The 25,222-nt window shown below is 45.7% G+C and overlaps 1 protein-coding gene across 1 annotated transcript in view; it reads right to left on the bottom strand.

The window, feature by feature from the left end:
• Positions 1–25,222, bottom strand: part of KIAA1549L (KIAA1549 like) — a 256,074-nt gene that overhangs the window by 7,028 nt on the left and 223,824 nt on the right. The window contains exons 17-20 of the mRNA XM_045557763.1: positions 14,256–14,606; positions 4,261–4,358; positions 2,341–2,489; positions 183–334 (exon numbers count right to left, since the gene is read on the bottom strand). Coding sequence (XP_045413719.1) covers positions 183–334; positions 2,341–2,489; positions 4,261–4,358; positions 14,256–14,606 — 750 coding nt within the window. The remainder of the gene's footprint in view (positions 1–182; positions 335–2,340; positions 2,490–4,260; positions 4,359–14,255; positions 14,607–25,222) is intronic.

Genomic DNA, 25,222 nt, shown 5'->3' with positions numbered 1-25,222 from the left:
GAAGGCAGGTCTCAAGTTCTTCTGTCAAAGGACATCCTGCCTCACCACATGGTCCCCTTTAAAATGGCTGACGTTAGCCATCCGGTTAGTGGCAGTGGGGTGGTTTCAACTTTTCATCCCATTTTCTCCCTGCCGTGTGTCAAGGAGATGAAGTTTTATGAGGGAATCAGCAAGGGTCTCACCGAGTCGGCCCACTGGCTTGGGAGCTCGTTCTCGCCTGCGTAGGACATCCAGGCCTGGTTCCTGTAGGACGAGGGTGGTGTCGGGATGAAGTAGCCGGTGAAGCCAGGTCTGTTGGCAGCTGGGATGGCGAACACTGCCGGCACCGTATTACCTGGCACAGAGGAGATGGAGGGGGGAGGTTAGGGGGGCTGGTCTCTGGGATCCAGCCACCCAAGGGCCAAATAAAGCCAGTTTCACAGGCCCCCTGGCTGTCTGCTGGTTTGAAGTTGGGGGAGCTTGCTCAGGGCTGTACCATTTGCTGGGGGATGTAGCTCCCTCAAAGGTAGAGTGTATGTTAACATTTCAACAGACTTCAGTTTGGTTTTTCTTTTATCTTCAAAGCATTCCAGATACAGCTATCCGCCTCCATCTCATTCTCTTCTCCCAAAAGGTAATCACAGCCTTCAAGTCATAGGTTTTAATCTTTTGCTTCATATGTATGTATATATATATAACAGTCTATATTCATGTTCTATGCATTCTAAATTTACATAAGTAATATCATGCTATACGTTTCCTTTGGCACTTTGTTTTCTCAATTTAACATTGTTTTCAAGATTTCTCCAGGTTGCTACCCACACACTGTACAGATCTAGTTCATTCATTTAACCTGCCATCCGATATTCTGTTGTATGAGCCACAGTTTAGCCTTTGCCCTACTGATGGACATAAAGGTTGTTTCCAGTTTTTTGTTTTTATGAACAATGCTGAAATGAACATTGAGTTTGTACACGACCTAATTTTTTAGTTTATTCAAACTGCCTTTTAGGCTAAAACTGCAAGTACCCTGTTGCGAAAACTTCTTAAAGCATTCATGGTGTACAGAAATTCCACCAGTGAAGTTTGCTCCTTTTGGTTCCTTTCTTGGCTCAAAAAATACACATCCTCCTGGGAGAAAAATACCTGTGGACACCAAGGTGTCATTTCCTCGTGCCAGCAGGTCTGGGGTATTCAGGATGGGGTGGGTGGGGGAATTGGTGAGGGCTCAGCGGGGGGCGTTGAGCTGTCACTTCCGTAGAAAGGCAGGTCTGAGGTGCAGCAGAGGATGCCTCCTGTGCTGACTGGGCAGGTGAGCAGTGCTGGGCTGCAGCTGGAAGTCTGTAGCTCTCTGCCCTGCTTCCCTCATGGACTTTGTCCTCTTATTCCCTAGCCAAGGCCACTGCCAGAGTCCTCCTCTGTTTCCCGACTTCCCCCAGCTTGGGCAGATGCAGGCCCAGTGGGTGAGGTGCTGGCTGGGCCCACCACTGCCTATTTAGGGGACGGAAAGATGGGAAAAGTCCAGAGCACTAGGAGCCCATGCTGCCTTTGGTGACATTCAAAACAGGATTCCCTTCACTGGGCAAGTGCAGACCCCACCCCTGGCAAAAAGAACACAGGCTGGACTTTAGCCCCAATTGGTCTCTAGACCAGGTGCCCTTGAGCAGTGCACTACCTGCTCAGCTGAGCACAGTGGCCCTAGAAGAGTTCTAGAAAGATCAGGAAGACCAGGTTCCCTCTGCTGCATCCCTTCCTCCTCTTTGTTGCTGTATCACCTGGGGTCTTAGACCCCATCGTAGGGTCTGAAGCATATGGCAGTTTAAATGAATGAACTAAATCTACACAGCATGTGGGTAGCAACCTGGAGAAATCTTCAAAACAATATTAAATTTAGAAAACAAAGTGCAAAAGGAAATGTAAAGCATGATATCACTTATGTAAATTTCAAATGCATAGAACATGAATATAGACTGTTATATATACATACATATGAAACTAAAGATTAAAAAACCTATGACTTGAGGACTGTGATTACCTTTTGGGAGAAGAGGAGTGAGATGGGGGTGGATAGCTGTATCTGGAATGCTTTGAAGCTAAAACAAAAAACCAAACTCAAATCTGGCAAAATGTTAACATACACCCCGACTTTCACATTACTTGGTATTCTGCCCGATTACAGATCTTTTCCAGAAATAAAACCAGTAGCTCTTTTAGTCGAAAACTGAAGTCGGGAGGGGATCCAGAAATGCAGTGGCTTTGATTCCTGAGGTGGCAGGTGGCGGGAGAGAGGACGGGCCGCTGGGGAGGACGGAAGCACAGCAGCAGGGGCGCGGATGCTCGGGTCTTCCTGCTGTTGCCCACCTGAGTAATTTAAAGCCGACTGATCCAGCTGCGCCACGGACACGGGGCCTCTGGACACCTGCGCGAAGGAGGCGCTGTCGTGCAGCTGGGCCGGCTCGGGCCCCGCGGACTCGGCCATCCTGGTCTTGCTGCCGATGTCTGAGGTGGACCTGGGCAGGGCAGGGGGCCGCGTTAGCGCTGCCCCAGACCGCGGGCGGCGGGGCAGGAGGAGCGCCCGGCCCCTTTGGCCGTGGGCAGCTGCCTCCCAGCCCCGCGAGGGTGGGGTCCTCAGGACTGGATTTGCCCCCCAGTAACAAAGGGCCCCCTGGGGGCGCCAACACGGCGGGGACTCTCAGACTTGTACGTAGCAGCTGTCCCGCTGGCCTGAGCTGGAATCATTTTTAGATGTTCAAGGTCAGTTCTCCCCTAAGGGTGGCTGTCGCGTCTGTGGGTGGTTGAACATTTAATTTCCACATAAAAGAAGGAAAGCAATTAGCTCTGGGTATTAGCGGGGGATGGTCGACCTGGGAGGCGATGACATCATCGGCAGCCAATGAGAAGGCTCCGTCTGGAGTGTCCGGAGGCTGCCCCCTTGCTGACACCAGAATGGACCGGAATGCGGGGGCCACGGTCCCTGCTACCCTCGGCAGGAAGCACCAAGCCCAGACTCGGAAGCTCAGGCCGCTCCAGGAAGCAGAGGACGTTGTGACTAAGAGAACTTTTTGTTTTGTTTTGTTTTTGGTCCCACGGGCGGGCGACCAATAGGCCCATTAACACATCCTATTTCCACTTAGTGCTCAGAAAGCCGTGTAGGAAGAGGGCAGCCTGGGCTGGGCAGACGTGGCATCTCCCCAGATTGAGGGTGCTTCAGCCACAGGCCTCACCCTTTGCCTGAGGCAGTTTCACAGAGGGGCCTCAGGCTCCCCTAAATTCACATGGGAGGGAGGCAAAGGCAGCTGCAGCAGGTGGCAGGCTGCCAGCCCACAGGGCCACCCTCTGAGCCGAGGAGCAGGAGAGAGCCACAGCAAGGGAGAGGACGGGACACAGAGGGCTGGGTTCTAGCTCGCTCCCTTCTCCAAGCCTGTTTCCTTGCCTGGAAAAGGAAAGGGGTGGCCGGCCTTGCCAGGAAGGCTCCTTCCCGGGCTAATCCTCTAGTGTATATGAAGGGCAGGCGCCCTGGTATGTGGCAAGGATGGCAGACGGTATGGAAGGGCATGGGAGGAGGCTGGTGGTTGACAGAAATAAGGAATCGATGCTGGCCTTCAGCCCACCTAGCACAAATGGCTGATGTGAAGCCCCTCCAACCCAGAACTCTCAGGAGTCACTGAGAAGCCCCCTGCTGTTCCCCGAGGAGGAGGAGGAGGAGGAGGGTTAAATGTGGAGGCTGTGATGATGATTTGTACATCAGGGTGGGTACTGGTGGCTCAGGGTGGGGTCTCCCTTCCTTTTTTCCTCCCTCCCTCCCTCTCTACCTGCTTATTCCCACAGCCCTGGCTTCCCACATGCTGCTCCAGGCATTTGCTACCCTTCCAGAAATTCCTGACCTGTGCTCCACACACTCTTTTGAGACCCCTTCTGAGGAATCCCAGAGCTTTCCAGATCATTTAGGCCATTGTGCTCATGTTGCAGATAAAGAAACAGGGGCTGGAGAGACAGGGCAGCTCAGTGGGACCACACGGCAGGTGCCTGGCAGTTGACCTTGGGCTTCTCTGTGGATTCTGAAGGACTTTCTATTTAAAGAGACATGAAGGTCAGCCCTCTGAGGTCCCCACTTCCTTCGTGGCACCCGGGGTGCCCCAGGCTCATGGTTATCTGTACAGGTGATGCACCCTGAATGGGCAGAGCATGAAGGAAATTCGCTGGTGCTATTGTCAGGTCAGGGGACACAGGAGCGCATCTTTCCCAAATATTCCAAACAAAGCAAAGAAAGGAATGTGTTACCGCCTGAGAGAAGTGACAGCCACAGGGCCAGTCCGGGGAGGTACAGGTGGAGGGGGCGAGCCCATGACCATCTCCGGAAGCTGCGAGAACCTGTAAGCCTGTGAAAGAAAGCAGCGTGTAGAGGGAGATCTGTTAAAACCCGGTGACATCAGCCCACAGGCTCTTCTTATGTAAGGGGAATGTAAGCTTCCAGCGCCCATGGGCCAGACCCTCCTTCCTTCCTCGGACTCTTTCCTTAGGTCTTCCTTAACATGTTTCAGCCACCTCTTCTACCTCACCTCCCACCACTCTCCCCTTTGCAGGGGCCCCTATGGTGGGTCACAGAGCCCTTCAACTGTTGTTAGAACACCCCAAGGCCTTTTCGGCCTCAGGCTTTTCTTTCCCCTGGATGGGATGCCTTCCTCCAGGTTCTTCCCATGGCACCTTCCTTCATTTCAACCATCTAGCCCCATATGCCCCTAGAACCCCACTTTATCTGTCCCCATATTATTTTTCATCATGACAATGATCACTCTCTGGCATTACATTGTTGCTTGCTTATTTATTATCTGCCACCAAGTAGACTGTAATAAGGGCAAGGGCTTCATTGACAGCTATACCCTCATGCCTGGAACAATGCCTGGTATAGAACAGATGATCAATAAATATTAGATGAGTGAGTGAATGAATCATTGATTGTGTTTTACTTTCTCTCTCCTGGGAAACAGATGTAGTGGGGGGAAAGCAATGGATTTGGAGCCAGGAGGGATGTGTGAAGGTCCCGGTGAACAGATTTTAGGTTCTTAAGCAAGTCAAGTGACCTCTCTGGACCTCAGCATCCTCTTCTGAAATGGGACAACAATGCCTTGCTCAGAGGGCTGCCAAGAAGATTGGGCAAGTCAGTGTATGTGTGAGTATTTTGCAATCTATAGAGCACTATTCAAAGATAAAGGACTGGAACTGTCACAAAAGTGAAGACTTTTATCAGTATGTGAAGGGATAAAAGAAAAATGGACAGAGATGGACAGGGTTAAAAAGAGCCAGGCCATAGCCTCCTTTAGCAAGAGACAATCTAGAAATGCTCTCAGAAGACAAAGCTAAACTTGTGCTTTTCATCCGCTTCTTTCTTTAGGTATCATGCCTGTCAGATCTCTTGCGGAACAAGATGACAGGACTTTAAACCTGAAGGCATCAGGATAAAAGGCAGCAGCCCAGGGAATCCATAAACAGGATTCGTTAAATTGAATGAGGTCTTCTTCCTGCAGCATTACGGCAGACTACACACTCATGAGAGCCAACCCACTCAATCACAACCAGGTCCTGGATAGAACATACTTCTTAATGCATTGTGAAAACTGCAAGATGTAAGGGAAATCTGCAAGGACTACTCCCCCCTCCCCTCCTCAGCCCCAACAACTCAGCAAATTAAAACAAAGCCATGAGCTGAAACCAGAGGTGGAAACAGTGAGTAGTGAGCAAATATGAAAGGTGGTGTTGCGTGGAAGACAAATGCCACATTGGCAGTCAGTGAAGAGATCAAGTCTTCGGGCAGGGCAAGGTGAGGAGACAGAACTTGAGACAATCACCTCCAACCTGGAAGGGGAACAGCATTGTCCCTTCCAGGGAGGGAGGGTGGTAACGCTCCCAGGCTCAGGCAGAAGCAATTGTAAATCCTCTTTGGAGAAGAGTGTTCCTAGAGCAAGATCTCAGGATCAGCACAAATTTAAGATGAAGCAAATAGGAGCTCATAATCCGAGACCATAAACACACCAGAAAAGAGAAGTGAAAGTCGGTGGAAAAAAACAAACAACAGATGTAGACCTTTGAGAACTTTAGAGTTAGAAATTTCTAGATATGAAACAAAAAATAACAATGTAAGAAATGTTTTTTTAAAAATAATTGACCAGAGAGATACTAGTAGGAATGATCTGGAAGATTTGAAAAAAGAACAAATAGAACTTGTAGAAGTGAAAAATGATTACTAAAGTAAAACCCTCAATGTAAGGTAATTAAATAACAGACTAATCATGGATGAAGAGAGAATTAATAAACTAGAAAACAGAATTGAGGAAATTACTAAGCACAAAGAGATAAGAAGATAGATAACATAAAAGAAAAATATAAGATATGGAGGACAGAATGAATGAGCAGGTCTAACATGCAGCTAATTAAAGTCCCAAAGCAGAGAAGTTGGAGAATGAAGAAGAGGTAGTATTTGAAGAAGAAATGGCTAAGAATTTTCCAGAATTTAAAAAATAAGCAAATTAATAGTTTCAGGAAGTGCAATGTATCCCAAGCAGGATAAATAAAACACACACCTAAATACATTGTAGTGAAATGCTAGAATACCAAAGGCAAAGAGATCTTAAAAGTAAAAAGAGAGAAAAGAAATGTCACCTACAAATGGAAGGCAATTAGACTGACAGGTGCCTTTTCAATAGCACCCAGAAGACATGGAATGTGAAGTGCTTGGAGAAAATAACTGTCAACCCAGAAGTGTGTCAGCAATACTAACTTTCTAGAACAAGAACGAAGTAAAACATCTGCCCAGATCTTGAAGCACTGACTGAGTCAATATGAAAGCTATGTTACTGTGCTGCATTTCCATTTTTTGAGCCTCAGTAAACGATGTATGCTAAGGTAGTATTCAGGAAACAAAATCTTCAGCTCCACTAGATCCTAAGCTCCTTGGAGTTCAGTGACCATGTCTGTCCTATCATGGTACTGCTTCGTTAGAGCAGAGTGTCTTACACCTAGCAGTGTTAAATAACTATTTTCTGAATGAATGTCGAGTGAATCAGGCTCTCGTCTTGATTAGCCCATTCACTTTTGTGGACATGCCATTCAGTCTCTCTGAACCCTGTTTTTTGGCTGTCTTGTTTTCCTCATGAAATAAGGCACTGGCCTAGCTGAGGAGCTTCATTTCTTTAGCCATGCAATCATTCTGACAGACCCTAACACATCGACAGATTAAAGCAGAGCTTCTCTTCTCTGGTTGAAGTTGGGGAGGAGGTGCCTGGTGACTTTCACCCTTCATTCACTTGTAGGACCCCCTGGGACCTCCCTGCACTCTGAGGTTTTGCAGACAGTTTGGAAACCCTTGTCCTGGATGTCCTTCCAGCTTTACACTTCATGATGATCAATACACCAACAAATAAGGCACTTCATTCCCAAAATAGAGACAAGGGTTTACAGCCCTCTTCTCTCTTCTGGCCTCTCATGCTATTCAACAGAGGAGACAGACAATCTATTTTTATCCCTGGTTCTTGGAAGCTTATTCTGTAGTCAACACAGTTTCCCAGCCAAGAAAAGGCTCTCTATGCCTGTGTCTGTCCTATAGCAGTTCACCAAGAGAACTGATTAAAAGTCTGAACTTCTGACAAGCACCAAGGGAATTCCCTTCTCTGGAAGATTTTGCCAGGTACAAAGCAAGACTGCATAGGAGATCAGGCGGCTCCCTCTGGGCTGTATCCTCAGGGCCTTGGGGCAGCCGCAGGGGCCACATGAAAAATAGAAGGCACGGCCAGGCACGATGGCTCATCCCTGTAATTCTAGCACTTTGGGAGGCCAAGGTGGAAGGATAGCTTGAGCCCAAGAGTTTGAGACCAGCCTGGGCAATAGTGAGACCTCGTCTCTACCAAAAAAAAAAAAAAAGAAAGAATTAAAAAAACCTTAGTTAGGAGTGGTGGCATGTGCCTATAGTCCCAGCTACTTGGAAGGCTGAGGCAGGAGTTTGATGGTACAATGAGCTATGATGATGTCACTGCACTCTAGGCTGGGCCACAGAGCAAGATCTTATCTCAAGAAAAAAAAAAAAAGAGAGAGAGAGGCAGCCTGTGCCATGGGCCGAGGGAATCCTCCTATTCTTTTTTTCCTACCTCCCCCTGTGCAGGTTCCCCGTGGTTTTAAGTCTGCTCATCCTTGCATTCTAGTTCCTTTTCTTGTGTATTTGGAATCTGGATCTCTGCTGGCTGCTTTGTGACAGGAATCCCTCTGGGAGCTATTGTTCAAAATTGTTGCCGGGTTCCAAGTGCCCAGTTCCATGATGGTGGCTGTGAGGTGCCTAACCTGGCACCCAAGGAACCCAAGGACACCTCTGGCTAGGAAGGAAATCGGAGACTCAGAACTGAGGCAGTCTTTGTAAATAGGTCTCAGGTCTCCAAGGTTGAAGGAGACTGGGTGTGACTAGAATAGGGCACTCTTTGGGCTTATAAGTTTGGGTGTGATGTGGAAGGAAGGTGGCCATAGTCTGTTCCAAGTTCCAGTCCTGACTGCCCCTGGGTAGGAGGTGAAGAGAGTGGGTCAGGGCTGTCCTCTTTAGCCATCCCAGTGGAGGGTGAGCCCAGATGAGACCTACTGTGTGCTGGCCCCTCCTTGTGCATGTGTGTCCACCCAGGAGGAAGGATCCAGTAACAACAAACCACAGGGTTAGCACCATGAGGGTGACAGGCTGCAGTTGAACAGACATGTTAGGTGGTCTCAGGCTTTGCCTTAGTGGGGGAAAAGCCACCAACCAGCCAAAGCCAGCTCATTCTCATTAGAAGCCCTGTCCAGTGCCATTGAGTTGGCCCCAGGGCAGAGTGGATGCTCCGATCTTTCCATACCTGGTGGCAACACTGGGTTCCTCTGCATGGTGCCCCTTCCACGGCATCATGCTGACCCTGAATACATTGCACCAGGCAGAGGAATGTCCACCCTGTTCATATCCAGCTATAAATAACTTTACACCTTGGTGAAGGAGGTAGAATCTTCTAGAAGGATAGTTCTTATTTAGCTGAAAGCAGGGGGCTTGGTTATTAAGTCTGACTCCAAGGTGAAAACCCAGTGCTTATCTCATTTGTCAGTTAACCAGGAGCTATTGACCAGAGCATCATCTGAGGCTTCCAAGACAATCAGAGAAGGTCCAAGCTGCAAAGAGCAAGACACAGGCAGACCACATCTCTTACCTTCACAGATGGGGATAGTGAAGCCCAGAGAAGTAAACTGACTTGTCCAAAATCACCCAAGTCAATTAAGGACACCACCTCGCAATTCTGAGCTCAGGGTGGTGTGGTGCAGAGGATATGGGTTTTAGAGTCAGAGAAATCTGGGTTTGAGTCTTGGCTTTGATCCTTACTGGCTGCTTGATCTTGAGCAACTTATTTAAATTCTCTGTGCTGCCTTCTTATTACATAAGAAGGTAAGAGTATCATATCCTGATTTTAAAGGGTGTTTTAAAGACTAATTTTATATATTAATGTAATGTTTGGCACACAGTAGGTACTGGGTAAGTGATACTCCCTTCCTTCTGAGACAGGATAATATTTTGATGTAACATAGGTTGAGTATCCCTTATCTGAAATGCTTGAGACCAGAAGTGTTTAGGATTCTTTCTGATTTTGGAATATCTGCATTACTGGTTGAGCACCCAAAATCCCAAAATCCACAATCCAAAATGCTCCAATGAGCATTTCCTTTGAGCATCATGTCAGTGCTCAAAAAGTTTTGGATTTTGGAGCATTTAGGATTTTGGATTTTTGGATTTGAGATGCTCAACCAGCAATTGTAGCAACCAATTTTTTTTTTCCTCCACAATTCTTTGAATTAGGTCCCTTTCCCTACCCTGAGCAACTAGGGCATCCCACCTTCCTGCCCTAGGGAAGGAGGCACAGCAGACTGAGGGTGGCACAAGAACCAATTCTTAGTGGAGTTTCAAAAGCCAAAGCTATTGAATTGCAAGAACCTAGGATTTTGAATATCAAAAACCTAAACTTAAGTAAGTCAGATGCCATAAACAAGAGATTTGGAAGAGGTGAGGTATATTTCGACCACTCTGCTCTGGATAGGAAGGAGAGGGGAGTTAGAAGGGGGAGGCAAGAGAGTTTAGATGTGGACGGGTCTGGAAAAGGGGTCCTGTGTCCTGCGTCACCCTGGGGGAAGAGGTGGGGAAGAGGATACAAATCCCATCAAAATGTGGGGAATCTGAAAGACAAGGGAGCTATGCCCACCTCCAGGAAAGCCCAGCATCAGCCACAGCATGGAATTCCCCCATCCTAGCGGGGTGCAGGAGAAGAAGAGGACGGTGGTATGGACATCTGGCCAGAAGTGGTTTCAATAGTCCCATGTAGTGGTGAGGAAGCTGCTAGAGAGGGGAGAGGGGCAGGGGTATGCGGAGAGGGGGCTGCGCACACATGCTCAAGCCAGAGAATGAGAGAGCAAGAGACAGAGAAAGGCCAAGGGCTCAAGCACACTCGAGCGTGGAGGAAGCGGGGGAGAGCTATGGAGAGGGTTTGTGAGCAGGAAGACCAGAATCAGCCTTGCTCTGCCTGGACTATCGACTGGAGACTGCACAGGGACAAGGGCTTCTCAGGGATCCCAGCCAGAGTGAGTAGATGAGGACAAACTGGGACCAGAGGCTACAGCCCTCTCCCAACCCCATAGTACGTAGGTCCCCAGAAAATAGGAAGGAGAGCTGGAGCTGACTGAGACTGAGCTTCTGGCCTGTGGAGAAGATTACAGAAAAACAAAGAAAGTTACTCTTCTTGTACACCTGAGTTTGTGGGCTGAGATTGCTATGCTCCAGACTTTCCTTCCTACCTTCCCTTTCTCCCTTCCCATGTAGCCAGCCTGTGTAAACTGGGGGTTTTACTCACTGTAATGATTTTTCTAGGCTTAGAAGGGATGCATTTGCCAGATGTTGGGTACTCAGTTGGTTTTTAGGGGGGATTTTTCAGGGCAGTCCAAAGGCAAAGAGCCCCATTTCCCAGTCTGGCCCAGATCTGACCTTCAAGGACCCCTGGGATTTGGACACTGCACGATCAACAATGTCTAGTGTAGACCCTCTCCTAGTGTCCTAACTTCAAACCACCAATGACTTTTGTACGACCAGAGGTGGAAGGAGCCCCAAAATAACTGGCATTGAATATCCCACCCACCTGACCAGACAGCAGCTCAGAACAGATCCAAATTTGATTTAGAGGAACACAAGAAATGTAACATTTCTTGAACCTAAGTGTTGTGGCAGATGCAAACTCATACCTGATATGTCTGAATATTTCATCACTAACAAAGGTTGTGTGTATGGGGGGGTGGGTATTGTACATTTGTTTTTAACGGGGGAGGAGGACAAAAGATGACAAAATTCCCAACTTGGCCCAATGGTGATATCTCCCACACTATAGCAATGATAGGACAGGACAAAATGTGCTCAAACTGGGTAAGCTTCCATATGAGAAGATCATACTCCAAAGTTCTGGATATTCAAGTTCTCATTAGAGCCTGGAGGACATCCCTAGAACTCACTTTGGCCAGGGGATGAAAAGAGTGTAGGCTTTGAAGTTAGGCAGCTCTAGGTTCTAACTCCAATTCTGCCATTTATAACTGTGTAAATTGGGTGAGTTTCTTGACTTTTCTAAGCCTTAATTTCTTCATTTATTATCCCCTCACTTGGGGATAATTATAATATATATAATTTTTTCTTAGAGACAAGGTCTTGCTCTGTCACCCAGGCTGAAGTGTAGTGGTGCAATCACAGCTCACCTACAACCTCAAACTCCTAGGCTCAAGTGATCCTCCTGCCTCAGCCTCTGGGGAGCTGGGACTACAGGCACGCACCACCAAGCCTGGCTAATTAAAAAAAGTTTTTTTGTAGTGACAGGGTCTTGCCATGTTGCCCAGGCTGGTCTCAAACTAGTGAGCTCAAGTGATCCTCCTGCCTCAGCTTCCCAAAGTTCTGGGATTATAGGTGTCAGCCCCCATGCCCGGACTTGGGATAATAATATTGACCTCACGGTGGTGGGGGCGGGAAGTTGTTGGATTAGAAGAGATAATGTCTATATAGCACTTAGCTTAGTGTCCAGTCAACAACGGGAGTTCAATGGATGTCAACTATTGTTATCATTATTACTGTTAATTCCATCTATAAAGAGTCTAGTGGGAAAGACGGTTTAGCCCCATTGCCTTTTTCAAAATCCCTGACTCTGTTGCCAGTGGGAAGATGGGAAGACAGTAGGATGTTTTCATTCTACTTGGCACGCATCCATTATGACCACTAGCAAAATTGGATTGGTCATTAGGTGTTGAGTTCAATTTCTTCATAGATTCAAGGGCTAAAATATGATCAAGAGTCTCCTAAACTGCAGTGCAGAAATCCCAAGCTGCCACCAATAACCTTTCCCATGATATAAATGCCTTCGGCCTGGCCTAGTGCATTTAAACCATCAGCTTCCAATTATTCCCCGGCAGAGCTGGAAGAGCTTCCTTTTTAGAAGACGAAAAGTAATCATAGTTATCATTCTAAATTGCCACCTTTTATATTGATTTCCACATTATCATAGCACGAGGGGGCTCTGTAAGAGCTTGGGTTAAGAATCATCATTACTACTGTGTATTGTTGGCTATTTTCTCTTATGAAAATAGGGCCCACATGTGTTATTGGCAAAGAAGGCAACCTTAATGACAAAAGAACTGCCTTTAATATTGTTCTGGTTTGATGGCCAACCTCTTTGTTGTGTTAGTTCTCAGTCCTTTTCCATTTTAGGTGGCTTCATTAAGAAAATATATATATATATTTAATGCTGATGTTTTTGGCCTTTTGGGCACCTACCCTCAATTATAACAAAAAAAACCATCTAAGTTTTCATATGTCTCACAATGAATTTTTCAGATGGTTTGATAAACAGAGGCATAATGGATATAAGCCAGCACATCTTCTTGCTGGCCACTGGTTAGAAGACTTGTTGTCCTGGTTGTCTACGCTTTTCTCTCTGAAACCCAGATCTCATCCCAGATACCTAGAATCTGGCATCTATACATGCCCAAAGCATTGTCTATTATAGGCTATGGTTTACAAAACTATGTCTTTTTAAAAAGATATATGTAGATGCTATCTTGATGAGCAAAACGCAAACAAAATAATGTAAATCATGGAAGCTTTTCATCATTGGGTGCTTTCTCAAATATAGAAGCGCAATTGCTACTTAATGAAATAATCATGACTAACACTTCTATAGCATGTGCCCTGTACCTGGCATTCTAGGTCCTCACCTACATCAACTCATTTAACCTTTACAACAACTCTAGGAAGTAGGTAGTTTTCTTACTTATTTTCACCTGTAGAGAATTTAGGTAACTTCTCCAAGTTATAAAGCTAGTAAGTGTTTGTCAACTTAAATAACTGAGAGAGAGAGAGGTTCCCTTAAAAAAATGGTATCTATTTGGGAATGGGCATTGCAATGGGAATATGCATGCCATAGTCAACTATGTGTGTATTCAGGGAGAAAAGGGAAGAAAATGTTTTTAAAGGGAAAATGAGGAGGATTACATAATTGTTTTGAGATAATTATCCCTGGCTGAAAGGATCAATAACAAGGGTGGCGCCAGTCCAAGGTTGGAAGGCAGCTGCTAAGCAGATGTCCTCCAGAAGTAGTTTTTGGTGTAAGGTTGCAATGGCCTTTGTATAAGGTTGTGATTTTTGCAGAGTCTTTTATGATAGTTCTTGTTATCAGGTACTTATGCATGACAACCCTCCCTTCGTGGCCTTCCCCGGCTCTGTCAGGTTTTTTTTATCTTTTATCAACACAAGTGACTCCATTCTGATTCTGACAGCCTTCACGCGGTAGAGATGGGATTTGAAGTCAAGCCACCTGGCTCAAAGCCTACGCTCCCAACCACCAGGCTACACAACTCCTTAACATGTGGCTCTGCGATGTCTTCTGACATTTAAAATGGGTTTCATACTTGAAAGTATAGAAAACCACTAGTGCATGAAGAATGAAGTCACCCCTTTCCCTGAAGGATAGTAGAAAAGGAAATTCATTCTAAAATATATGGACATAGGGCTTCTTGTGTGCCTTGCCCGCTGGGAGTAAAAGGCTTATGCTTTGGATCATTGGTGGAAGATAGGATGAGAGCCCAGCCAAGCTCATCTCCAAATCCCAAAGTAGTTTATTACCGTAAGTCCCTGCTCTGGGTCTCACGCTGGAACACATTGGGCAGCCTGACACGATGGTGGCAGGTGGGTGGGATGAATGACTTACCGGCCGGGGTAGACTATACTGGTACATTTCTGGGCGGTAGGTCGGCACCCACTGCACCCCAGCCCTGGGCCGTGTCATGGTCCCTGGAGCGCTGGTCACCACCTCTGAGTAGGGCAGGTGCTGGGCTGACCCGTAGGCTTCCTGGTGCCGGCTCTGGCCCGCGTGGCCCGCGGACGCCAGGCTGAAGGCCTCCTCCAGCAGCATGTGCATCTGTTGCCTGACCTCGTCGATGGAGGGCTGGGAGCTCAGCGTGGAGGTCTCCGAGTGGCCTTTCACCTGTCGAGACCTGGTATAGCCCCGCGGCTCATGAACTCTGTCAACGTTGGTTTCCTCTATGATTTCAGGCTCAGTCTGTGGGACAAAACAAAGCCCATTGATCTGTTAATTAATTAACTTTCCATCCCATTATGCTGGTCTGTAATTTACTCTAAAATGTCCACTCTGGACAGGTGCCGTTATGCATCTGTGCTAATTTAAATGATATCCTATGTGCATATCTAGGAGTTCACACTACAGGGGTAGTCAGCTAGCATTTTACCAGGAAGGCCATACTCCAGCCTTCATTGTGCGCGTCAGTTGTCTGTACTTCTACCAATGACACAGGCTTTGCTAATTAGCATAACAGTCATGAGAAATGGCTTTCACTGATGAAATTAATGGCATTTTCTAAAATCTTTCAGAGACATTGTTCCGTGCCCTTATGCCTTTGGGTATAAGAATCTGGAGTGTCCTGTAGTCTACACGCAGAGGGATGGCACTCCAGACTCTAGACTAACTGTCTAAATGGTCGTGTGTCCAGCCATTAATCTGGGAATCACTGGTGGCCCAATGCCAGTTATCGGAGAGAGTAACAAAATCCTGCTTCTAGATCACTGACCTCAAAGTGTGGCGCATACTCAATCAGAAGTTCTGGGGATGGGACCCAGCAATCCACGCTTTAATAACATAAACCCTCCAGGATTCTAATGCCTGCTCAAGTTTGAAATCCACTGTTCTAGAATGTTCCCCTGCCTTCCTCCACTGAACCTTTCATTCAAGGAGCAGCTTCAGTATCTATGGGGGCAAAGAGCTAGGACTCCATCAGCTTCCAGAGCAGGCTGTGTGGACGTCTCATGCTTGCCTGCTAACGAATGCTTGCTAAGCAAGTGCCTGCTTTTTGCTCTGAGGCTTCTCTGCCACTGCTGGGTGGGGGACCTGTAGGAGCTAATTCCACCTGTCTGGCATGTGCACAAGTCTCAGAGTGCAAGAATGTAAAAGATAAGAGATAAGAGATTGCTAAGGTGACACTGGCAGCTTGCTGCATTGCCACCGCAATGGCCAGATCTAAAAGGAGCACAGAGAAGATAAAGGGCATTAACGATGTTCCAACCAGTCGAGTTACTTTAACTTTTTAGTGTTTCAGTTTCCTCTTCTGCAAAATGAGGACAATACTGCCTCAAAGGGTTTTGTAAGGATTAAATAAATATACAAGTAAAGATTTTAGAACAGTAGCACAGGTAAAAACACACTAATAGTAGTTGCTGTCGTCATCATCATAATCATCATTATGATCACTTCTCTTCATTCAACTGCACATATTTCTTATGCAATTACTCTGTATAAAGTGCTTGGATGCATGAAATGAGCACAGAAAGAAAATGTCATTAGGGAACTCATTCATAAAGGTAAGTCCTTCCCACCTTAAATACTATACACGAAGGTCTGCACTGTGTTATATTTCATTTTTTAAAAAATTATTTACTTTTCTTTGGCATTAAATTAATAAATGCCATTAGAGAAGAAAGTGAAAATATGAAAGTACAAAAAGAATACATATTTCCTATAATCTTATCATCCAGCGTTAGGACTTAGCTGTAGAGTTCAAGATCAAAAGTGAGGCTCTCCATCAGCCTTCAGGTCTAGACTTATCAAAGACATCTATAATAAGTAATTTAAAATGCTGTACTATTTTTATATCAACACAAGCAAGGATAGATTATGGTGTAAAATGTAAAATTACCTTTGTGATAATAAACAAGAACTCAAAGACATTTCATGCCTGGGTGCGTGCCCCCAAACTCTGGGTTAGGAGACACACTGGAGTTCTGCTGTTAGGGGTTCTTTAGGGAAAGCTTGAGGTCGCAATCTGGGACATGTACTCCCTGAAGGCTGGCAGATCTGCCTGTGGAGATTTTACCTGGAAATATCTTCTAGGAATGAATGCAACTCCTGATAGAATTTTTCTTCACAATGCAGAGAACATTCTGAACTGGATTTCAAAGACTGAAGGGACTTTAGGAGACTATTCAAGCTCCATTGTACAGACAAGGAGGTTGAGGCCAGAGTGGTTGAGTGCCTTACTCAAAGTCACGCAGAGGCGGGCAGTGGCAGAGCCTAGAGCTCTCGGCTCCCTCTCAGCAGCCGGCAGCACCACACTGCCTCTCATGTGAATTCCCGCAACACTGCTGATTGCTACTCACACACAGCCCTGCCTCCGCACATCCCAAGCCTTCCTAATCCCTAAGGGGTGCTTAATACTAAGCTACACCCAGGGGGGAGATGAATGGCACTGGGGTGAGCTGAGCTTTGATTTTTCCCACCCCTGAGCTGTGCTATTCATTTCTGCCATATTGGTGGATCTATTATTATATGAATTTATAGTTGTGCCTTAGGCAGGGCAACAGTATACTTCATAGCAACGTCTCCCTACTTTCCCACTGCCCCAAGAGCCCTGGGGTGGGTCTGATGTTTACTATTTCTTAGCCATATTGGCGGATCTATTATTATATGAATTTATAGTTGTGCCTTAGGCAGGGCAACAGTATACTTCATAGCAACATCTCCCTACCTTCCCACTGCCCTAAGAGCCCTGGGGTGGGTCTGATGTTTACTATTTCTTAGACTCTATCTGCTCTAGGAGGTGCCATGTTCCTCCTATTATCATCATCCCTGGGGGAACCTGATATCTATTCATGAAGAGAATATTTCCCCACCCCCTGCAACATACAAGTAGTAATAAGTTTGTTCTCTAGCTTAACCGACAATTACTTGTTTCAACCCTATACTATGCCCTGGGTTGGGGGTTGTGGATACAAAAATAAGATAGTGACCCAGGTCTCAAGGAGCTTCCAGTCTATGGGAAGAGACAAATAACAACAGCAGCAACAATAACAGCAGCTAACATTTATTAACAGCTTGTATGCCAGGCACTGTTCTAAGTGCTGTGCACATACTGACTCTTCATCCTTGCAATAACCTATGAGGTAACAACAATTATTCCCCTTTTACAGATGAGGAAATTGAAGCATCGAAAGATCAAATCAGTTGCCCATAATTGGTGGAGCTGGAATTTGAACCAAGAAAGTTTGATTCTAGCACTCAAACGCTTATCCACTGTACATATATAAACTGATCCATTACCATACAGTTGTAGGGTCTGACAGAGGGTCAGATAGATTTCTGTGATTAGGAGAACAGAAGGTAAAATAATTACCAAGATCATCTACCTCACAGATTACTGTAAGAATGGAAAACACCACTATATAAGTATAAAACACTTGGAAGAATGTCTGGCACATAAGTGTGTAATAAATGTTAGCTGCAATTATTATTGTTGTTGTTGTAGCTGCCTCCTCCCATAGACTGGGGGCTCTTTTGGGGTTGGGCGTCTTATTAATTATTGCATTCACAGCCCCCAGGCCAGAGCCCAGCTCAGAGCTGAAGCCAGTCATTGTCTGTTAAGGGAATGAACTTAACACAGCAGGTGCTCAGATCTGCTTGAGGACCTGGGATGCACCAGCCCTGCGCTGGCTTTTCCATGGGGATGACCTCACTCAGTCTCAGGGCCCTGCACTTGTGTCCATTTTCAGATGAGAGATACCATGTCTACCGGCGTAACTTGCCCTAAGCTCTTCTCCCTCATTTGCACATTTTTGAAAATGTCTTTTGCTTTTATTTGACAGAAAGTGGGAGACAGGAACAAAGACAAACCTCCCAGTGTCGGCTGATGGTCGGCTTGTTGAGTGCAATATCTGGGCCATATCTGGACAGAGAATATATTTTTACACCTCTTTAACTTGAAAAGTACCGTACTTGTTTCTCTGACTTCATACTCTTGAAAAGCACTGGGGAGCTATTTTTTTAAAGCTATTTTTATAAATTAATTAAGATATACTTCAATCAAAACTCTAAAAAAATTAATCAAGGAATGTTGTGTTCATGGTAGGAAATTAGAAAACACAGATAAGCAAAAGGAAGAAAATTAAAATCTACTCTAATCCTACCACCGGAAGTAACGACAGTTAACATCTGATCCTTGCGCATGCCCTGCTGGATGTTCTCTATGCATAGGAAATAGGAGGAAGATTCCGAGGGCTGGAGCTTTGCCCACTCCCTCCTCCCACCACAGGCCATGACAGGGAGTGCTGGCTCGGCCCGGGTCAGTTTCTCCCCTGCCCCCCTGCGAGGGAGGGCCCACGCTGTGTGTGTGTGTGTGTGTGTGTGTGTGTGTGTGTGTGATGGAGACTAGGAGAGAGGATGGGCAATGAGACGCAGAAGAGGTGTGGCCTGCAGGATTTCCTGGTGGGATTTTCGAGAGAGGCGCAGAAGCAGCTACTGCATGTGAATGGGAGAGGAATCAAGGACATTTAAATAGTATTACTGGGCATGATATATTTGCCTTCATATACATGAAAAATATGAGTAAATGAGGAGTGGTACTTTAAAATTACTTTTGTTGGTTTAGTTCTTTTGATTTAGATACCCTCTTAGACAGAGCTCTCTGGATCATGATTTTATAAACAGAATATACACACACATACATATATATGTATATACACATATATAAGGTTTTTTAAAAAATAGGATTATATGATATTTTTGAAACCTTTTTCATCCAACAATATCATAAACAAAAGTCTCTGTCAATAAATATACGTATTTATAGGGAATAACTTTAATGAGTTCATGGCATTCTAATATATGGAGTTTTTAGACTATTATATGTTTAACAGTTCACTATTTTAGGTGGTTTCCCAATATCTTACTATATAAACAAATCTGGAATAAGTATCCTTGTGATCAGAACTTTGCATGTAATCACGAATTTATCCTTAGGTTAAATTTCTAAAAGTAGAATCACTGGGTTAGAGGATACGCACATACTTAAGGGCTTTGGTAGTTATGGAATATCATAACTCAGCAGCCAAGGCCACAGTATTTGGGAGAAATTAAAGCCATTCCTTCTCCACACCTGAACACATGGGCCCGTGGTCTTGTGCTTCAGGACGGCCGCTGGATAGAGCAAGTGTCTGCAATTCTTTCAGTGTTGTTTTCGAAAGAGCAAACCAGTCCCACATATGTAGGCTGGTCCACGAGTGGCTAAGCACCTATGTGACTTCAGCTTCTCTTTGAAACACCACAGGAATAAACCTGAAAGAAATTACAGCCCTGCTGGGAACCCCAAGTATCTTCTTTCTAAAAAGTATCCTAGCACAACTTAGCCCTATTGTCTGGTCCTGGGGCACATTCTGTAGTTTTAGGTCAGAACCAAAATTATTATAAAATGGGTTTCTTATCAAACAACTAATGAAAAGATAAGCTACTGACCAGGAGAAAATATTCAGATGTGTATCCACAATATAGAATTAATTCCTATAGATGAATAACAAAAAGACAAACAACTCCATTTAAAAATTAGGCAAAAGGCTTGAAAAGACACCTTCACAGAAGAAGATACATGAATGCTCAATAACACAGGGGAAGGTGCTCAGCATCCTTAGTAATAAGGGAGATCATTTCACATTCAGTGGAACAGCTAAAATTAAAAAGATTCATAACAAGAAATGCTGGTGAGGTTAAAGAGTAGAACTAGAACCACAACACTACTGGTGGGAGGGAAAATGGGGCATATACTTTGAAAATCCAACAGTAGTTTCTTAAAAAGTTAAAATATACCTACCCTATGACCCAGGAATTCTACTCCTACATATTTATCCAAGATAAAGAAAACATATGTTCATAAAATACTTATATGAAAATAGCAGGGTTTTTTTTTTTCATACTAACTCCAAACTGGAAACAACCCAAAACTCCAACAACAGGATGCTGAATAAATAAATGGTATTATAGTCATATAATGGGATAGCATGCTCAGTAATAAAAAAGAATAAACCACTGATACATGCAACACCATAGATGAATCTTGAGTGAAGGAAGTCAGACACAAAAGGGCACATACTGAATAATTCCATTTATATCAAGTTCAAGGACAGGCAAACCTATTATGGCGACAGATATCAGAGAAGTGGTTGCCTTTGGGGGGCAGGCGAAGACTGACTGAAAGGAAAAGTGAGGGAATTTTCTGGGGGTGATAAAATGTTCTATATTTTGATTGGACTGGTAGTTACAAGGGTATTCACATTTGTCAAAGCTCATCAAATCGTACACTAAAGATCTGTACATTTTACCATATATCGATTTTGCCATAATGAAAGAAACGACATGGGTTGGGGCAACATAGCTAGCTTGATGGGGATGGTCATGGAAGGCTTCTCTAAGGACGTGACATTTTTTGAGACCTGAAGGAAGAGAAGGGGCGGGCCATGTGACGATCATAAAAAAGCTTATGAAAAAGCCCTGAGGTGGGAAAGAGTTTATAGTACTTGAGAAAGAGAAAGAACAGTTATGGGATAAATTGCATCCCCCTCTAAATTTATATGTTGAGGTCCTAACTCCCAGTATCTCAGAATGTGACTGTATTAGGAGATAGGGTCTTCACAGATGTAACTAAGTTAAAATGAGGTCATTAGAGGGGCCCCTAATCCAAAATGACTGACATCCTTCTAAGAAGAGGAAATTTGGACACAGACATGTACAGAGGGAAGAAGATGTGAAGACATGGAAGAGAAGGCCATCTATAAACCAAGGAGAGAGGCCGGGAACAGGTCCTTCCCTCCTGGCCCCGAGAAGGAACCAATCCTGCCAACACCTTGATCTAGGACTTCTGGCTTCCAGAAACATGAGGAAATAAACGTCTGTTGTTTAAGTCACCCAGACTGTGCCCTAGCAAACTAATACATGGACCTTGTGGCCGAAGCCCCAGTTTTCAGGACATGGGACAGGAGAGGCAGGCAGAGGCCAGATCACGCAGGGTCTTGAAGGCACGGTAAGAAGGTTGGACTGTTTTGAAAGGGAAATGGGAAACTATTGAAGAATTTTAAGCAGGGAAGAAATGTGATTAGAATTCATGGGCAGTCACCTAGAAGGCTCTTGCAGTAATCCAGGCATGAAGAGACGGCAGGGCCTTGGATCAGGGTGGCTGTGGACAATGATGTGGATGAGTTCAGGATATATTTTGGAAGAGAATGGACAGGATTTGCTGGTAGATTAGATGCGGGAGTGAAGAAAGGAAGGAGTCAAAGCTGAGACCCTTTACCAAGAAGAGGACTCGTGCTACACGGGTCTCCTTGATGCTCTCGGAGCTCTCCGAGCATGGGTCTTCCTCTGGGGCCTTCTGCTTGCTGTTCCTTCTGCCCAGATGCCCTTCCCTGGGGGCAAGCATGCCTGGCGCTCTCATTTTAGGTCTCTGCTCAAAAGTCAGCTCCCTAGAGAGTGCCACCCTGGCCAAGCTATTAAGAGCAGCTCCTGTTAGTCTCCCTTGCTGTGCCCTGCGTGAGGCTTCTCCATAGCGTTTCTGACATTGTGCTGCATATCTCTGTACTTGCTGTTTATTGTTTGTTGTCTACTAAAATATAAACTCCATGAGGGCAGGGCTTTGGTCGTGTTTCCTGCTACATCCTACAATGGCACATGGTAGGATATTAATATTAATATACTACTTATTGAATGAATGAGTGGAAGTCAATCTTAAAAGCCTGGAGAATTTCTGCTCAAAAGTCTTCAACAAGCTGGGTGTGGTGGCTCACATCTGTAATCCTAGCACTTTGGGAGGCTGAGGTGGGAGGATTGCTTGTGGCCAGGAGTTCAAGACCAGCCTGGGCAGCAATGACACCCCTCTGTGTCTCTACCAAAACATTAGCCAGGTGTTGTGACATGCACCTGCAGTCCCAGCTGCTTGGGAGGCTGAGGCAGGAGGATCACTTGGGCCCAGGAGTTTGAGGTTGCTGTGAGCTATAACGACACCACTGCACTCCAGCCTGTGCAGCAGAGTGAGACTGTGTCTCCAAAGAAAAAAAAAAGTCTTAACAGTGAAGGACATTTCCATGTGTCTAAAATGAATTAGTACTATCTAGAATGGCATTGAAGAGGAGGGATCAAGGGCTCCAATGACCACTTATTCTAGAATTCCTTGAGTTATGAGCCCCCAAAGTACAAGGCCATACTTTCTAGGACACACAAGTGTGTACAGGATAACTCTGCCTCACCCAGGCACTGCATTTCTGGAACACAAGACTTTGAAGATCCTCTCCGAAACTTGCTCCAAGGCCCTGATTTTCCGTTCAGTGCCAACTACGGCACCATCTCACAAGGAGGACAGTTTCTGAACAAATCCTGCAACTTCATGGCAATGGCCCAAAGACCAAGTCAGGGTGTCAGCAAGATAAATTTTGAGGCCATCTGGCCATGATAAAATTGATCTGGCTCCACGTCCATTTTTGTTTCTACCAATCAGGGTCCTGTGGGCCACACAAAACAGTGTCACTTCTCTCCAGCTAATGCCTGCTCTGGCTGTAGCAGTCCCATTGCAAGTGCTGCCTGTCACCGAGGAAGCAGAGACGTGTTTAGAAAGTTGCTTCTGGAAACCAAGTATCAGGGATTGCTCACTTCACTGTGTGGGGAGAAGACCATCAGGGTACAGGAGCAGACAGACCTCTGCAGCAATTTCCTACTGAGCTTGCATCTCAAAAGCTTCTGTAAAGATAAAGTGAGACTGGTACCCCTCAGTACAGGCAGGGGGTTTTGAAATCATGGTTTGATGACTTCTCTTCTGCAAAGGTGTGCAAATGGAATTAAAAAAAAAAAAATCTCAGCAAAACTTCAAATTTCATTCTGGTGGCCTTCCAATGGATGGCCCACAATTACTCCAAGGCTGTGGGGCTATGAAGACAGCATGTTATTTCTGTGTTTAAGGTGAGCAGAAAAGACATTATAGGGTCTCTCATAGACTTCTAAGCAAGGAGGGACATCCTCTCCTTTTTTTTTTCTTTTAAATCTCCCAAAGAGTGACCCGTAATCACACCGAGACTATGAAGACAGGACAGTCAAAAGAAGGTGCTTCAATGTTCTCAGCATCACTCAGTGTTCCCAAAGCAAAGCGTCTTCCTCCTGTAGCAGGAGTCTCAGAAGCCAGCTCCAACCTTCTGTCTTTCTCCCCCGTAACCTGCTCCTCTCCACGGACTGGCATCAATCACTGGGCAGTCACAGGATCCCATTTACCTTGAGTTATGACCACTGGCTCACCCTGTGTTTGGGACAGCGTGACCTCAGAGGTCACCTCTGGAAGCATGGCCTTGTGCTAAGGCCATGGGGAAAGGTCTTGGGCACCCTTTACAAAGCCCAGCTTCAGCCCCATTATGCTGGAGAAAGGCACCCTTGGAGGGGTACAATCCTCTCTTTGGTGTTTGACATAATTCAGAACAGTTCTGAGAAGTCTAAAGTGCTAGAATGGAAAAGAAAGGCAAAAGAGTATCACCCTCTCCCTCCTGGAATCCATCAGCCAATTGTCATAGCTAATGTTCACTGCCTGTTTTCTACATGCTTTACATAACTCATTTCATTCTCCCTACCCTATAAGGTAGGTGCATTTGTATCCCCATTTTGCAGGCAAGGAATCTAAAGTGCAAACAGGTGAAGTAAGCAGCCCAAATCCAGCAGCTAGTACGCTGTCCAGCCCAGAGGCTGAGCACAGCCCCACACGGTACTGCCCATGAGAACAATATACAAGCCACCATCAACCAATTAAAAATACCTTCAAAAACATCAACCTGAAAGTAAACCTATTAGGAATGGCTTTCCCTCGTGGGACGCTAATTTGCTTTTTGCTTTCGAGGTGAATCATCACCTGCTTTTTCTCATCTTCTTAGCTGAGCTGATGCTGCAGGCAACGAGGAGACTGGGAGGCTCCGTCCCCATGAGTCAGCACTATTCCATAACGAAACAGGCTCTCCCCACCATCAACTCAAATCTGCTCTTTCAGCTCTTGAAAAAAACCAGACAGAGGCACAAAACCCCTATCTGTCACTCTATCTGCCTCCAAAACACAAACCTCTAACAGTAGCTTGGGCTTCCCGAGCCCACAGTGAGTAGTAGTCATCGCTGTGACACCATGGTGACCTCTCCCTTTATGGAGGGCAACCCAAGATGAGAGGCTGAGCCTGCAGGGAAGAGTGACACGGAGGAGAATGCTGGGTTTGCTCCTTAAAAAGCCCAGCCACAGTGTTCCTCAAGCAGCAGGTACTGTGGTGGCCTCAGCATCCATTCCTTCCTCTCCCTGGGACTTAGTCAGGGGGTCTGGGTGGGACCAATCCTGCCCCAGCTCCACCAATGAGGCATGACTGTGTTAAGTAAATCAGTGTCACCAGCCCCCTTCCCCCACCACTCTCCTTGCTACCATGATTGAAACAGGGCGTGCACTTGACCTGTGGGGGCTCAGTCAGAGTACAACTTATAAACCTTGTTTCAAGGTTGGGAAGAGAGAAATTCTCTCTTGCACTGCTCAGTGCAGATGTAGGTGTGAAGCCTGGAGCCACCGCAGCCATTTCTTACCAGAGAGAGCCAAGCTGTGGATGAAGCCAATGCACAAGGGACCATAGCGCTGCACGACGCAGATGAACAGGCTGGGGCCTCCGCCAAACCACACCTGGATTTACTGTAAATGACACCGTCCCTTTATGTTTTAAGCCAGTTTGAGTTAAGTTGGATTTTCTGTTACTTTTAGGCAAAGCCTTTTAACTGATAGCCACCTTTTAGACTGAACTCCAAACAGTAATGTACACTTGTCTACAGTCCTGATAGTCAAATCCAATCTT

Source organism: Lemur catta, chromosome 7, assembly GCF_020740605.2.
Source record: "Lemur catta isolate mLemCat1 chromosome 7, mLemCat1.pri, whole genome shotgun sequence".
Classification (NCBI taxonomy): domain Eukaryota; kingdom Metazoa; phylum Chordata; class Mammalia; order Primates; family Lemuridae; genus Lemur; species Lemur catta.
Note: the sequence above shows the minus strand (reverse complement) of the source record. Positions and strands in the feature narration are given on the sequence as shown.